At 43.8% G+C, this 16,787-nt stretch overlaps 1 protein-coding gene across 1 annotated transcript; it reads left to right on the top strand.

Annotated features, from left to right (window-relative positions):
- The first annotated feature begins 7,311 nt into the window (after positions 1–7,311).
- LOC310771261 (uncharacterized protein) lies at positions 7,312–14,909 on the top strand. Its single transcript, XM_083663908.1, has 6 exons — positions 7,312–7,336; positions 8,633–8,713; positions 11,003–11,118; positions 14,285–14,354; positions 14,498–14,570; positions 14,774–14,909. Exons 2-6 carry the CDS (start codon positions 8,675–8,677, stop codon positions 14,845–14,847), a joined length of 372 nt encoding a protein of 123 aa, XP_083520034.1. The 5' UTR covers positions 7,312–7,336; positions 8,633–8,674; the 3' UTR covers positions 14,848–14,909.
- The last annotated feature ends 1,878 nt before the right edge of the window (positions 14,910–16,787 follow it).

The raw sequence follows: 16,787 nt of genomic DNA, 5'->3' as shown, positions 1-16,787 counted from the left end.
AAGAACATTGAATGGTAGTGATCACATCTCCGTGTTTCAAACGTTCAGGCTGCTCCAACGCCAACTCCTCTCCGTTGAGACGGGTTGGATGCTTTGTGCTCATATTGATCAGAATGACCTGGGGGGAAAAACAACAATGAAAATACATGAAAATACAAACACACAACATGCTGTGTTCATGTAGCTTAAGAGAGGGGAATACTGGTGTCTTTTAGACAGGGATGCAAACTCATGTATGGTGAAAAAAGAGAGCGGTGTGGGGGAGGGGTTGTGCCGCGCTGCTTTGCGTGGCACGGCACACTGCACCATCGCAACAGTTATTTCACTATTTCTCTATAAAACTCGTCCATTGACAAGAACAACAAAAGCAATTGACACATTTCTGTGCTGAATGAGTGAATATTTAACAAACAGCAGCATTATTCATCTATAAAGGAGAAGTGTGGAACAGTGGCACATCAAAAAATCACAACTATCCATTTAAGTGTGCAGACAGAAGCAGGAAAGATGAACACGCCCGGTATTATCCTTTAAACATGTATTGCTGTGGCAGGTTCATGTCAGTGAGTGTTCAATATGTAGTTACCTCTTCGTTTGCATTGAGTTCAAATCTGCAATGCTCCCAGGGAAATTCACAAAGATGAATGCGAAGAGGTTTCCTATGAGATCACAGAGAAGCAAGTTGTCAGTACAACAAACAAACTTACAAGACTTGTTCATCTTACTTATTCATCACATCTGATCGAAAGACAAGGGCAGACACAAAATCATTCACTTAAGTGCCCTATTGTGGGATGAAAAAAGGTGACTGTCACCTAACGGTGACTAGTTTACATCCCTGAGAAACCCAAATAAAATAAAATCACAATGGTGACATCCAGACTATAAAACTCACGTTTTAATTAAGGCCTCTGCTGCTTCAAATGCTGCGATGGCCGCCTGCCATTCAGGATTTGCCCATGTCATCCATAGGCCTACAGGCTCCCATGAAGACAGCAGGTGATGGTCTTCAGTATCTCCTCTGCTCCTGTTCAGCTTCACTAACCGCCCGTGTAGTGGCATGTTGTACCTATAAACAGCAAAGGAAGAGTTAGCTAGAACACTGCACAGCAAGGATCTATTTTCTGTCTGACTTCAATCATCTAACATTAAACAGGCAGCCAACTGAGGGCAAAGTGTGTGTGTATGTGCGTGTGTGTGTGTGATATCTCTGTTTACTGTGATTCACTACAACAAAGTGTGTGTGTATGTGTGTGTGATATCTCTGTTTACTGTGATTCACTACAAAAAAATAGGGGGGGGGGGGTTGGGGGTGTCTCGCCAGCTGGGCGAGTTACGTTTGAACCCTCATTTCATTCATGTCAAATGTTGCGTGCGTCATTCCCTCCTGCCCCTGTATGTCGTGCGGAAAAGGAGAGGAAGAAAAGTCGGAGGTTTTTACTGTGGGTAATGTTTACCTGTGGGTAATGTTAGTCATCTCTCTGTCCCAGTTTAATGTGTGTAACACGGCAGTTTTACGGGTAGTCCTTCTTAGTAGCCTATCTCAGTTGCTGTGGACTGTATTATTGCATGCTGCTTTGAGTGCTGCCATTTATACAAAAACAATAATAGCTGCCCCCTCAATTCATCTCTCATTCATGCTATAAAGCCCTAAAAATAATAATAATGGTATTGGTGATCACAAACGCATGCAACATATTCTCACACACACACACACACACACACACACACACACACACACACACACACCTCGTCATGACACTATACAAGAAGTAACACAAATTACATGGAATAATAACAATTGCCACAATTTCACATCACTCCATCCGTGGCTGGACCCCATCTAGCCACAACCCAGGGATGCCTGCGCCCACGGTTGCCACACCACACATTTCCAGGTAAAAATAACATCTACTCTACTAATTTGTCTGGAAATAAGAAAACTAAAAACATAATTAAAAAGGAAAAGGATTCAAGGAAAGCCATCTTTATTGACAGAAAGACAGAAAGATGGCGGAAGGAGGAGTGAGTGGTTTGGCAGGCTCCACTCAGCTCCAAACCTTTGTCATTTTTACTATTTTAACCTTTTTAATGCCTATCTACCAACTCATCAGATATCTCTATCAGATCAGCAAGAATTCAAAGCCTGATCGAAAACAATATTATGGCGAAAACAAACACGATGTTTGTATATATCTTCTCTGTAGCCTATTGTTGCTGATCCCCGCGGTTTCCACCTGCAATACTGTGGAAGGCCCGAGAACAAAACCCGGCTACAATGCCCGATGCTACATTGAAGACCCAATGAGTATATTAACCGAAAAACCAAGGATCAATTTCTATGGACATGGATATATTGCCGTTTTTTCCTTCCTGCTGAAGAGCTTCTGCACCTGGATCTGGGCCGGGACAGGTTGCGCAACAACGGCCGGCGAGATGGAAAACCGTCACAACTATATTCCTCCTACTGCTGCTGTCAGGAGATGTTCATCTCAACCCGGGGCCAATTCACACTCCAGCGACTCCACAGGTGGCTATGACCAACACGGATCCCTGCGTTTCTCTAACGCAGTCAGTGTTGTTTCCAACTCTAGGATCCCCGCAACTGGCAACGTCCGCTAATGCTCTCCAGCTTAAGAAGGGTTAAATTAGCTTCTTAGCGCTAAGAAGCTTTTGGGAAACCCAGCCAAGCTCTTCCTCACTGGATGCTGGCACCCTCTCGGACACCACAGCATCAGGTAATAAGACCATCTCCGTCAAAATGTGTGGCAATGTGTTTTTGTGTACAGGTCACAGGTCACAGTGTCTTGCCTGGTGACCTTTTTCAAGTCATATATGAGTCATATATGACTTGATAAAGGCCACCAAGCTGAAAATACCTTACATTTTAACGCCATTTCTGCTATTATGAATTTTAGGCAGTTGTTTTGCCTCACCAGACATGATGCCACTTTTTTACTTTTTAACATCGTACAAGTAGCACAAGCACCTGCAAGCTAGCCAGTTATACTGTCAAAGTTCCCATTTGACTTCATATCATTTTAAATAATAGCCCCATTGTAGGATAAAAGCCACCATTAACAGCAGGTTGAAGAAGGTCTTGAAAGTATTGCATGTGTGATGGCTTAAAGGAACACTCTGCCCATTTTCAACCAGCTTTGTATCATTAGAACATCAGTAGTATTTTAGAAAACTGTAAACTGTTTTGAAGTCTGTGATTTAATTTGACAGTTATTGAGTGTTAAAGTGTGGACCAGTGACATCACTGGTCCACACTAACTCAAATGAATAACTCATTAACTCAAATCAACTCTCAATAACTGTCAAACATTCTGTCCTTCATCTAGTTTGACAGTTATTGAGAGTTGATTTGAGTTAATGAGTTATTAATTGGAATCTGGAAGAATACGCTGAAACGGTGTCATGTTTTATTAAACATTGCACAGAGGACATAGTCCCCACAAAAACAGTTAAAACAATGCCGAACCAGAAACCATGGATCAACAGTGAGGTACGGGCTGCACTTCACGCCCGGACCACCGCCTTCAAGTCCAGGACGCCAGAACAATACAAGCAGACGAAGTACGCCCTCCGAGTTACAATAAAAAAAGCACGGAGAGAATATGGAAGGCAGCTGGAGGCAAAACTAGACTCCAACAACCCCAGAGACCTGTGGAGGGGACTGCATGCTGCCAAAGACTTTAAAGGAGAAAAACAGCAAAAAGCCAACGCGTCTCCCACCCTGCCAGACGAACTCAAACGCGTTCTACGCCAGGTTCGACCCCTCTGCCAGAGCGCCTCCCCTCCTACCTCAGCCACCTCTCACCACCACTCCTCCCCCCCCTCTCTCCTCCCCCCCGCCACCCCCCCTCTCTCCTCTCCTGTAGTGGTGGAAAGGGTGGACAGCTTCAAGTACCTGGGAGTCAACATCCACCAGGACCTGACCTGGGCCGGTCACACCGCCACTGTTGTCAAAAAGGCCCAACAGCGACTACACGGACTCAGACGCCTGAAGAAATTTGGGCTAAGGAAAGAAATCCTCAGGGACTTCTACAGAGGCACCATTGAAAGCCTGCTGACTGGCGGCTTCACCACCTGGTACGGGAACTGTACCACCATGGCCCGCAGGGCGCTACGGAGGGTGAGGCGCGCGGCCCAGCACGTAACAGGATGTGAGTTGCCAGAACTGCATGAACTGTATAACCAGCGGTGCCTCAGGAGGTCCCTGAAGATCATCAAAGACACAAACCATCCCCACAACAGCCTGTTCTCCCTGCTACCCTCAGGGAGGAGATACAGGGTTCCAAAAGCACGCACAAATCGCTTGAGGAACAGTTTCTTCCCGCAGGCCACGAGACTCCTTAACATACACAAATAGTGTAGTAGTCGTACCGTACCGTACTGCAGCTGCTACCATTACGTATGTCTAATGTTTAATTGTATGTTTAATAAGGTACATGCTATTTGCACCTGTATGTCAAATACGTCGAATTTAAAATGTTTAAGCACGTCTAACGTATGCACATGACATGTGCACCTATGTGCAGTGAATATGCCACTGTCTCGGACTGTCTTATCACTATACTGCCTTATTGCTTATTGTTGCTTATTGCTTATTGTTTTTGCACTCATTGTTATATTTGTACTATGTCGTAAACGGAGTCTACAGCACAAGAATTTCACACGTGATACTTGTACCATGGAGTGACAATAAAAATCTTGAATCTTGAATCTTGAATAAAACCCTGAAAAAATGCACAAACTCGACAGCCAATGACATTTCCACCCCATTACATTTCATTGCTAAATCAACATATTTTCAATTCAAAGGTAAACTATAGAGACAAAAAGGATTCGCAATGGGAGACCCACTTTCAGCTATTATGAGTAGTTTTTTCATGGAGGACCTGGAGATGAAAGCCATCCACACAGCACCATCACATTTCAAACCGACACTCTGGAAAAGATATGTGGATGACATGCTGGAAAAAATAAAAACTGGACACACAAAAACACGGACCATCTACACAATAGACAGCACCGGCAATATGAAATTCACACACGAAGAGGAAATAAACCGGACCATATCATTCCTGGACATGAACATTCACCACAGAGAAGACGGCAGCATCAAAATTACAGTATATAGGAAACCCACACACACAGATCAGTACCTCCTCTGGAGGAGGATTGTACACATTGTATGTGTATTACCTTGTAAGCTTCATTGATTTTATTATGCATCTTGACTGTTTAGACACGAGGATTTTCTTTTAATTTCTCTATTTGATATGTACTGTGTGCTCACAGGACTCTGTGCACCCAGGGTCTACAGATGCAAATGAGCTTTTAGCCACTTCTGGTGCAATATATTTATTGTGTACTGTCCCTGCTCAAATAAACAATAAAGATAAAGACATCAGAACACCACACAGCACACAAACTCTCAGTCGTCAGAACACTGTACAACCGGGCCAGCATCATCACAGATGAGAAGGACAGACAGGAGGAGGAAAAACATCTTCAGAACGCACTCAAACTCTGCCAATATCCACAATGGACCATAAGCAAAGGAAAACGACAAGCGTTTTTAGAGTTAAAGAGTGTTCCTTTAACTCTACGTGGACACTGAGCTGATCCTGTGTTGTGACTCCCCTCACACAGTGCAGACATTTGACTTCATGTTTACATGTCTCACTCCTGCACGTGTCCACCACACCGTCCACATGTCCTTTCTCCTCTGCACACTGCAGCAACATGACCGTCCTCCTGACAAGAACAACACCTGAGAGGAGCCCTCTCATAGTCCCTCTTCCTATAGCCTACACTGTAGCTGACACTATCCAAAAACACTCGATCAGGGATTTCTCCTTCAAAACACAAACACACTGAAGTACTCTCCTCTTACACCAACTCTAAACAGACTCATTATTTTCGCCTCAAATACACCTTCCACTTCTTCAAATGATTCAACATCAACACATATTGGCACTCCACTCCTTTCTCGTTGTAGGCTAATTTACGACCATCCTGCCTCGCTAAATTGTTGCCGTTATTTTATTTTAAAATGTATGCAGCGAGGCAGTTTGTGGAAAACAAAAGCCTGAGTCATAAATATCAAAGGGTGTAATAACTGATCAGAACAGCTGTGCTAATTACTACCTACATTATGGAGGACTTTACACGTAGGTGTACAATTTAAGTTCTAACTTATGCCTACTTGTAACTATTTCACTTGGTGCAACCCGAATATTTTAGTATTGCGTAAACTCGGACTTAGTGAGACTTCACGCTCAAACTAGGTTACGTTTCAACCATAGGTTTCAATGGATGCACAGCTGGACGGTGCAACCCACGGCAGGTGCGAACTCTCATCAACACCAGGGGGAAATATCGCTCATAGATGAGCTAGCTAGCATATAACATGACCTTACCTGCAAAACCGTTCAGTCACGCCGATTTCTGGAATCCACAAACACAAACTGCGATATTCCGATCAGCAGAAACAAAATGTAGGCTACTGTAGTCGCTAACACCGAACTGCCCTGCTTCTCGTCTAGATCAGCAATGACTACTTGGAGCGGAGCTGCCGCCTATATTTAGCAAGCATACGGTTAGATCCCTCCGCCAAAACACATGCGGAAATCAAACTGTTACCAAACCAAATTATTGTACGCTTTGAGGTACAATAGGCATGGTTTTGTATTCAACTGTTTTTGGAGATATGTGTGGCCCTCCTCCGATTCACATAACGCATGTCAAGGAGGGACTATTTTGTTTACGGATTTAGCGGAACAATCCTTCAAAGAGGGTGGTGATTTGAAGACCGTTAGGATAGTCCCTGCCGGATTGGTCATTTGAATATGATTTGATTGAAACGTCACTTCCCCTCTTCTTCTTCTTAAGTTTTATTATTGGCGGTTGGCAAACAACGAATTGGTGCATTACCGCCACCAACACAGTAAATGTATGATACTACATGATTTAGGCTACTGGATTTAGTAAATATTTTCAGAATAACCAGACTACATATCCAGAAGTTGGCTTACCATACAGGATGTCACAGCATCAGGGACCCAGTAATTAATTATTATTTTATATATTGTAGCGATGTGGGTTTTGGGGTAAATGTGGGATTGTGTTGTATTACGGGGTTTATGTTGTGTGCTAGATTGCTAGTTTCCTACGGCACATGAACGCACCAGAGAGACAGGTGGGGGTGGTATTCTCTTCGGGGATTGGTTGAGGGGAGGGAAGCTATTTTGGAGGTATGTGTGTAGAGAGATAGAACGTGAGTCCGCTGAGAGCGTGCGGGTGGGTGGATGCTGGTGGAGAGGTGAGTGTTTAGCCTGCGTGACACGGTTCCTCAGGTCTCATGAGACAACTCATTCAGACAGGTATGTTTTGATATGTTATTTGGGGAACGAAACGGAGGCATTCACAAGGACAGCTACGTATTCTGTTGCGTCCTTTCAACAGCTGGCGTAGCTGTGGAAACCACAGACGCATTTGGCTGACGGTCGCCAGTTGTTCCGGTGTCATGGCGAGTTTTGCACCCCCGCCGAGAATTGCACCCCCACCATATTTTGGGACTGTACTGTCAATGGTTTTAACTTAACCTCGCGTCACCAGGCTCTTCTCGGCGAGAAAGAGCCTGGCTCCCGCCCACAATTGATTTTGTCACCCTACTGGTTCCCGCCTAGAGCCCGCCCTAGACCGGATGGCAGCGTTGTCAAGCTAACGGCAACAAAGACGTTGTTAGGCGCATTGCCATCCGGTGTTAATTCTGGGTCCGGGGTTTACGCCCCCATGACAAAAAGCGGGGTGGAAGGTGCCCAGACTAGTTTTAACTTAAAAACAGGGATGCAAATCTCGGCAGGTACAAACTGCCGAGATGTGCACCCCCCTCCATAAAGCCAGGAGAGATCCCCAGGTCTCGAGGTCCTCTGTACCCGGATTTTAAGCACCAAAGTCGGCTTCCATGAGCCAGAAGAGAGCCCCAAGCATGGAAGTCACCTCCACGCGGATCTAATACATCAAAGTCGGTATCCATGAGCCAGGACAGACCCCCTGGCTTGGAGATCACGTCTACCCAGTCAATTATATCATTTTTAAACAGTTAAGTTTCCGTATAAATCATTACAATATGCTCCCGGAAGGTGGGGATGCAATTCTCGGCGGGGGTGCAAAACTCGGCATGTCACCGGCTCACCCAAATTACTGGCTTCAGTAGGGGGACTATCATGTCTTCGGTTCTGCAATCGGACGTCGGATACGGGTACGAGAGCATTTTGAACAGCGTCTCCCACTCATTGACGAATCGAACGCTGTGTGACCCTGACTGCTGTACGAGAATATCGGAGTACAGTAGGTTAGTAGGGTCACGTTATGGGGCTAGAGCAGACGCCGACGTGCACTGTCAATGAAGAAGTCACTACTCTTTTGACAAAAACATCTGAAACACATTTTGTTCCTGTTCTTACACACAGTACCAACATAAATCACATGGCATAGAATTACAGTACTGTTTCTCTGGTTGTAGAAAATGAGCTTGTCTTTTGATCAGATGTGATGAACAATTCTTCTAAGTTTGTTTGTTGCACTGACAACTTGCTTCTCTCTGATCTCATAGACACCTGATTGTGATATTTGCCTTCACAATCCTCAAGTCTCCATGGAGCATTGCAGAATTGAACTCAATGAAAATAAAGAGGTAACTACATATTGAACACTCACTGACATGAACCTGCCACAGGAGACATGTTTAAAGGATAATACCGGCTGTGTTCTTCCTGGTTGTGTCTGCACATGCACCAACTGATTTCACCAAGTAACAGTTGTTCCTGGACCAACATTTCTTCCTAGTATGGACCGGGAAAACCCCGCCCCCAAACTAATTTCATTGGTCGCCACAATTGCTTCTTCCTGAAAACATGTGGCAAGTAAAAAAGATGTGGTTTAAGATTAGGGTTTTCTTATCCAACCAGACCCAAACCCTAACCCCAACCACATTGTTGTACTTGCCTAAACCTAATGTTTTATACAAATGTGTGTGGTTCGACCGGGAGCCGAACCCCAGTTCTCAGATTAGATTATCCATTTAGCCATAGGACCGAGCTCGCTGACAGCTGCACTTTTTCCACACCCTAACCCTAATCTTAACCACATTTTTTCCTTGACTCACGTTTTAAGGAGCAATTGTGGCGACCAATCAAATGAGTTTGGGGCGGGGTTTCCCCAGCCCATACTAGGAAGAAATGTTGGTCCAGGAACAACTGTTACTTGGTGAAATCAGATCATGCGCCTGCACACATTCGGCACAGTTAAAGGGATAGTTGTGATTTTTGGGGGGATGTGGGGTTTTATGAGTTAGTCAGTGTGGCCTACCCAGTACCTGCAGTAGAATGCACCCAGCACACTCCCAGTTAGGAACAGCAGAGTAGCTCTGACAGGGAAACAGCTCTCTACTTCTCAGGAGGTATAGCGTGGCTCGTCCACTAATCGCTTTGGATAAAAGAGGTAGGTGGTTCGATTCCCACCTCCTCCAGTCTGCATGTCGAAGTGTCCTTGGGCAAGATACTGAATCCCACATTGCTCCTGATGGTGTGCCAGCACCCTGCGTGCTGTGGTAGCCTGCCACCATCGGTGTGTGAATGGGTGAATGTACCTGTAAAGGTAAAGTCCCACTGATTGTCACACAATGTGTGAAATTTGTTCTCCGCATTTGACCCATCCCCTGGAGGAGCGGTGAGCGGCGCTCGGGAATCACATGGTGATTTAACCCCCCAATTCCAACCCTTTGATGCGGAGTGCCAAGCAGGGAGGCAAATGGGTCCCATTTTTATAGTCTTTGGTATGACTCGGCCGGGGATCGAACTCACGACCTCCCAGTCTCAGGGCGGACACTCAGACCACAAGGCCACTGAGCTGGTTTACAACCTACTGATTGTAAAGCGCTTTGGATAAAAGCGCTATATAAATGCAGGCCATTTACCATTCTGTGAACAGGGTCAAAGAATGTATATTGATAAGAAGTTACACTCAATAAAAATACACCACTTTGAAATCATGGGTTCAGGTTTACAAATTCAATTTACTGATTTATTTATTTATTTTTTAAAGAAAACATACATTTATTGATGAAAGTCTGGCACCAAATGTCCTTATATAAAGCTGCATTACAGTTGCTGTAAAAATTCACTCACTACAACACTATAGCCAGACCATTTCTAGAATCCCCCCAAAAAAAAATCAATGTAGAATTTGCAATTATGTATAAATCTACCCATAACAAAATTCAAGTAAATGTAAATTAATGTAAAAATGTAGCGGCTATAGGCCTGGGGAGACTGAACCTGGATAGAAAAGTATTGTGATTCTAATTTGAGATTATAAATCTTCCACGTGATGTCAATGATTGAAGCTATTGGTTCTAGTTCAGTGGTTCTCAAACTTTTTTGGGCTTAAGTATACCCTTTCCCTGATTTCTGAATCCAACTACCCCGTTTACTCAACTGCAACATCCATCATATGCTATAGTTTTCTAAGCACAACAGGGTTTTCCTCAATTCAGAAGAAGCCATGCCGTTCATTTTTGCAGTGTGAAAAACAAATTCCACAGACTTGAGAAATGCCCAAGCTAGATCTGTCATAGCAAATGTGAGACATTAATTTATTTAAATGTATTATTATTATTTTGTCAAAATTTCTGTTTTATTGTTATTTCATTTTGACAGAGTTGAGACTTTTCATATCAGTGCTGCATTGGTGCTAGCTCTGACAACACAATGCATTTTAAACATTAAGTTACTTTGAAGCTAGCTCTGACAACACTATGTATCTTAAACATGAAAAGTGGTAAATCTACTTGCATAGGGCATGCATTGCAAAATGAATAAATAGACTTTAACTCTAAATCACACCGGTATTCTCCTTTTTCAAGCTAAATGAACACAGCATATGTGTATTTGAGATAACTCTTTCATTTCTGTTTCCCCCCCAGGTCATTCTAACGAATTTGAGCACAGAGCATCCAACCCGTGTCAACGGAGAGGATTTGGAGCAGTCTGAATGTTTGAAGCATGGAGATGTGATCACTGTCATTTATCGTTCTTTCAGGTTAGTTTTGCTCAATGGGTACAAACAGAAGTTTCACAGTTCCTCTCACCATTGACATCAATTCTCTTCACCACAAAGTTACTTTACTCACATCAGTTTTGCCTTCTCAATAGTAATATGTTCCTGAACTGCCTGTACTTTTGGAAGTTGGAAATGTTACAACCCATTTATACACAATATTACTGGGGTAGCTTGGCTGAACGGACGTCTATGTACCTGCTCTAGATTCCCCAATCCTGTAGTGTAGAGCTGCAGCACCATCCTTTGGTGAGTCAGCCCATTGAGATAGATGGGGGGTTTTACCCCACTCGGGCACCAGCCGTAGTAACAATTTGTGGGCGTTCCCACACAGACCGACTCTATCTATAGTGAAGGAGTCACTGAAGTACAGTGTTTCCCATACTTGACACATTTATGGCGCAGTGCCGAAATGCACCAATGAGTGCCAAATCATTTCCCCCTCGCAAAACTCCACATTGGTCCTCTCTCTCTCTCTCTCTCTCTCTCTCTCTCTCTCTCTCTCTCACACACACACAGGACAGCGGAGTGATTGAGTGATATCAGGGCCAATCAGAGGCAGAGTAGAATGTCGTTTTCAAGACATTTGATTGATTAAATGCATCGTCATTCATTGAGATGCACGTGGGGGAGGCGGCCGCGTCTACTCGGAAAGTCTGCAACCAGGAAATCACATCACAGCGAGAAGAGTGTCTGCTCTCATACACCTCGGCGCGTCGACAGCGGTCGTCAGACTGCTTTGACTGCGTGTGTAATAGGGATGTTAATTTTGAACAATTTCCATAATCGAAAATCAGGAAAATGAACGATCAATTATCGATAGCGTAGTAATAATATATATATATATATATATATATATATTTTACTCTGGTCTGGTAATAACGTTGCGTGTTCTCGGCCAGCTATAATGGCGATGCTGCTGTGTAGTAAGAATATCAGACACTAGCACTGTGGCCAGGTAAACAAACATGTTACATGTCAGGTTACATGATGTAAGGCAATCGGCGTCTTCCAGCTTAGCTGACAGCACAAGAGTCAAATCAACAGGCCTGAGCCTCACTAGTCGTGTTTCCATTACTTTCAGAAATGCGCAAAATCTAAATATCGCAATAGAAAGTGGGTAATGGAAACACGTAAATTTCGAAAAACCTCCCAAATATCGCAAAAAGTTTTTGCGCTCTCATGAGGTGGTTTTTCAGACGTGTCGATATAGCAGTTTATCGCAAAAGTGTAATGGAAACAGATTTTTCGCATTTGCATGTCATGTGACCCATCTTCTCCTTTGGAAACGGAGCGGAAAATGAAAGGAAATGAGGGAGAAAAGGTTCGATAAACCGTGGCAAAACCTCCGCAGCAAGTGGAAAACTTTTAAGCAACGCTACCTAGCAGAAAGACGAGTGTTGTGCAAAAGCGGAGCTGGGGAAAATAGATCATGTTTAATGACAGAAACGGTCCATGGTGACAGGCTGCCTGTCTGTGTGCGCGCAGTTGTAGGCTACCTTTTTTCCTCTGCCTCTCGCGCTCACTGCATTCACTGCAGCCAGCAATATGTTGACACTCATTTTCTTTTGAATTGATAATCAGGCTCGTTTATATGCGTTGTAACTTCATGTGGTGTTTTGCATTGACCATTGGTTGGATTTGAGCATGCAGGGGACGGGATTTGGGGCAGATCCCCGTGCGTGATCACTGTGGCAGCTGCTGCAACGGGGAATTGCGTTCAACTCAACTTCAATGGAAACGCCTACAAGTCGCAATTGCACATTGTCGAAGTTGTAGAAATATCGCAATTATTTTGCGAAAAACTGTAATGGAAACACAGGTCTGCAGACCGCTGGGTGCGTTTGTTTATGTCCCGGCGCATGCCAGTGTGAATTCCCCATGTTTAAAACAGTTTTGTTGGCACAAAGGCCCGTGCCCAGCCAGAAAAATAGAGACTATATGAAGCTCCACCTCACGTTAGTCGGCTGTGCAATGGAGTGGGGCGAGGAGGAACGAATTCCACCCAAACCTAGTCCTAGTAAAAAATAATAATAATAATCGATCAAAATTCCACATGATCGAATCAATTCCTTAACGATCAATTATCGATTTTCGATAATTGATGAACATCCCTAGTGTGTAACCAGGTTAAACATCGCTATCAGCCAGACACTGTTCGTTACACATCAAAGCAAGTCTGCCTAATGCTCGCTTTGACTGCCTGGCCCACGGGTGATGCAACTACTCCATGCATTGCACTGAGCATTTTAAAGTATTTTAACTTTTAACAACCATTCACTGTAAAGATCTGAGCAGCCCTTCACCAAATATGAAACGTTCTCTCTTTTAGAAGACTGGAGTGAACATGCAATGATGCCATCTAAATAGAGAGCCAAAGTCACTCCCTCTTCAGGCGTATACGAACCAAGGGATTTCATCCGCCATTCATTTTCCCCATCTACATTTCGTAAAATTCTTGTAAAAAAATGTTTTACTTGGTCAAACCAAGCAATTCAGCTATATTTAGAATCAGAGACCATATAACATTTCACTCTGGTCAAAAATAAAAATTATACATTTTATTTATTTTTTGGTCTAAATGAAACGTTATTCTGTTGTCTTCTCCATCGTGCAAAATATGGAGAAACATACATTTGCCTGCCACCCACCACAACAGCTCAAAATCCTGTGGGAAACACTGAAGTAGCATTCACAGTAGCTGCAAGCATGATTTCTGTTGCCTCCCATGAAATCGTTGTCTCTGCCTTAAATGCAGTGGAGGACATTAAAAAAAAATGTGGGGGCAACTTTTGTCCCCCACTGTCGAAAGAAATGTGTGTCAGAGGTGGACATTAAAAGCATTTCATGAAAATAAAAGTATCAAAATCTTGAGGGCAATTTTACACCTGCCATGTTTGGTTTTGTCCATAATTCCACCTCTCCAGCTATTTGCCTGCTTTGCACAGTGCGCACACAATCAGATAAGATCACAATGTGGACCGCATCCAGACATGAAGAACACATCTAAATACCAGGTGTAAATGCAAAGCAAGTGATCGGATAATATGCGATATCATTATCCCGATAGCGTATCCAGATACAGAACACATTTGAACACTAAATGTGAATGAGACCATTAACATTTTGTTATTCATTGCCATTTCAGGTTTGAGGGCCCTCCAGCACCCACACCAAAGAAGACGCCTTCAGTAGCCGGCAAAACTGAGACATTCAAAGTAATTCATTTGTTATTATCAATCGATCTATAAAGCATTGTGTACTGCTCTGCACCTTGGATATGCCCTACAACCCTGATCAATCAGATTGTGTATACATGTGCATCATTAGTGTGTGCTAATCACAATGTGCTGACACCTAGGTTCTGCAAGATCAAGTGAGCGACACCACTGCTGCTGAGGTGGGAGAAAAGAGGATATCTGAAGTGTCCACAGGTGAGTCTATTTGTGATTGGTGGGGGGGGGGGTTGTTTTCAGTCAGTGGTTAGACTTGTAAGACTAAAAAATATCATCAGAATCAGAATTATTTTATTTGCCAAGATATCTAGGCTACCCGTCTGTTTTTGTTGTGGAGTTCAGTTGTATTAAAATGACTGTCTTTGATCTAAAATAAATCTTTTGTTCTTGCTTGTTTCTAGACCATTTGGAAGATGGAACAATGCAACTATGCAACAATGACAACATCCAGCACTGCCTGGAGGAAAACATTTAGGTGGAGACTCTACAGAAGGCTTCTGTCAGCGTGCCTCAAACGCCAGCCTCAAGGGTCTGCACACCCAAACCTGGGTCAGTCAGGAAAGTCGCTGGAAAGCCAGATGCTTCCAAAATGGAGCCCCTGTGGAGGACGTCATCAAGGAGCATAGAGAAGAATCTCAAAACCCAGGATGTACGTCGTGAACCGGATGTTGCTCCTTTCAAAAATGGTAAACCGCATGCATTGTAATCTTTGTATTTTCACACACAATGTTAAGTGAGTTAACTAAATTAGTTTGTGCATTACACTTACGTATCCCAGCATGTTTGTTTAAAAGGCTTTTGCAGTGTTCAATAGCTCTTTTCCAACCTAGCATTTGAAATGCTATTGCTTTATAATCCATCTTATGTCTTATTTAGTCTTAAATGGTATTGCAGTGTATTGATGTACAATAATCATCTTTTCAATTCATTCTTCAGAAAAATGTGAGACGGCCAAAAAACGTAAGAGAAGTGGAGAACGTGGAGAACTTGAAGCAAGTCCGCGACTGAAGAAGAAGCGGGTTTCATTTGGAGTTCACCTGATCCCAGAGTTGCCTCCTGACTCTCCCGCTCCACCACGAAGCCTGCGCCTCAGACCAGCTTCTGCCATTGGCCTGATAAAGGTAAGATTATGAAGGGGCATTGTTGGGTTTTACCTCCCACATTGTAATTTTAGTGCAGCCTTTATTTGTTTATTTATTTATTTATTAGGAGGACCCCTTCTCTCAAGACTCCATCACCTGGGAAGATGTCAAAAGGTACACAGTAGAGATGCTCGGATGAGCTTTTATGCCACCCTAATCTGTGTGTATGCATGAACCGTCCGCCCGCCATAAATCCGCGCAAATTATTTCGTGCTATTTATAGATCCACGCCCGCCATGCACCCGACATTTCACAACGCTATAAATGAGCGATTTGGGTAGATGAACTTACTGTTTCTTTGTGAGTCTAACCCTGACTGAGGTTCACTAGTTCCCATCCATTTTTCATCAGTGCCTTCAGTCTCAGGTCCAGAAGAGTCTGAAGTCTTGTCATCACTAGCTGGTTGTAAACTACTAGCTTGATCTAAGTTCCTGGCTGGTTCTGATACTCCACAGTCCTCTCCACCAAAGTCAAAGTCAATTTTATTGTCAATCACTACCATATGTACAAGACATACAGAGCATCGAAATTCTGTATCTCACGATCCACGGTGCACTCAATATACAGATAGGAGACAACACATGACATAAAATACGAAGATAAATTAGATTAAAAAAACATACAATAAAATACTACCATAGGGGTCATAATAAGGTCACTGTAATCACTGTAATAAAAGTCAGATAGTGCAAATAGTGATGGCAGAAAAGTGCAATAAAATGAACAAAGCGACATAGTAGTTTTGCATAAAGTGACTGGTGCTGAGTGAGGATATGGGTTCAAGTCCAGACTGGGGGCAGAGGGAAGAGAGGGGAGTTGTACAATGAAAAGTTAACAGTCCAGACTGGGGGCAGAGGGAAGAGAGGGAAGAGAGTTTAACAGCCTGACAGCCTGGTGGACAAAGCTGTTAGCTAGTCTGGTGGTGCGGGCCCGGAGGCTCCGATATCTTCTCCCAGACGGAAGCAGGCAGAAAAGTCCATGAGAGGGATGGGTGGGGTCGCACACAATGTTAGTGGCTTTGCGACCCAGGCGAGTGTTGTAGATCTCCAGGAGGGAGGGGAGGGAGGCACCAATGATCTTCCTGGCTGCTTTCACGATGCGCTGCAGGGTCTTCCGGTTGGCGGCAGTGCAGCTACCAAACCAGGTTTGGTAGCTGCTTGGTACCAGCTTGGTACCAGCTTCTGTTTTCATCTGTTCATTTGAGCTACTGGCTAGAGGCTCCTCTCTGTTCTCCTCAGTTTGGCTTTGATGAAGCTGTGGGCACTGAGGTTTC

Source organism: Poromitra crassiceps (assembly GCF_964638095.1).
Source record: "Poromitra crassiceps genome assembly, contig: HAP1_SCAFFOLD_483, whole genome shotgun sequence".
NCBI classification, from domain to species: Eukaryota; Metazoa; Chordata; class Actinopteri; order Beryciformes; family Melamphaidae; genus Poromitra; species Poromitra crassiceps.
The sequence above is the reverse complement of the archived record's forward strand: the minus strand, read 5'-3'. Positions and strand labels throughout refer to the sequence as shown.

Bases quoted from the DNA above. Each gene is read 5' to 3' on its own strand.
- LOC310771261 (XM_083663908.1), top strand. From the start codon at position 8,675: ATGGAGCATTGCAGAATTGAACTCAATGAAAATAAAGAG. The intron at 14,355-14,497 runs GTAATTCATTTG...GCTGACACCTAG, and splicing joins GCAAAACTGAGACATTCAAA to GTTCTGCAAGATCAAGTGAG. The intron at 14,571-14,773 runs GTGAGTCTATTT...GCTTGTTTCTAG, and splicing joins GATATCTGAAGTGTCCACAG to ACCATTTGGAAGATGGAACA.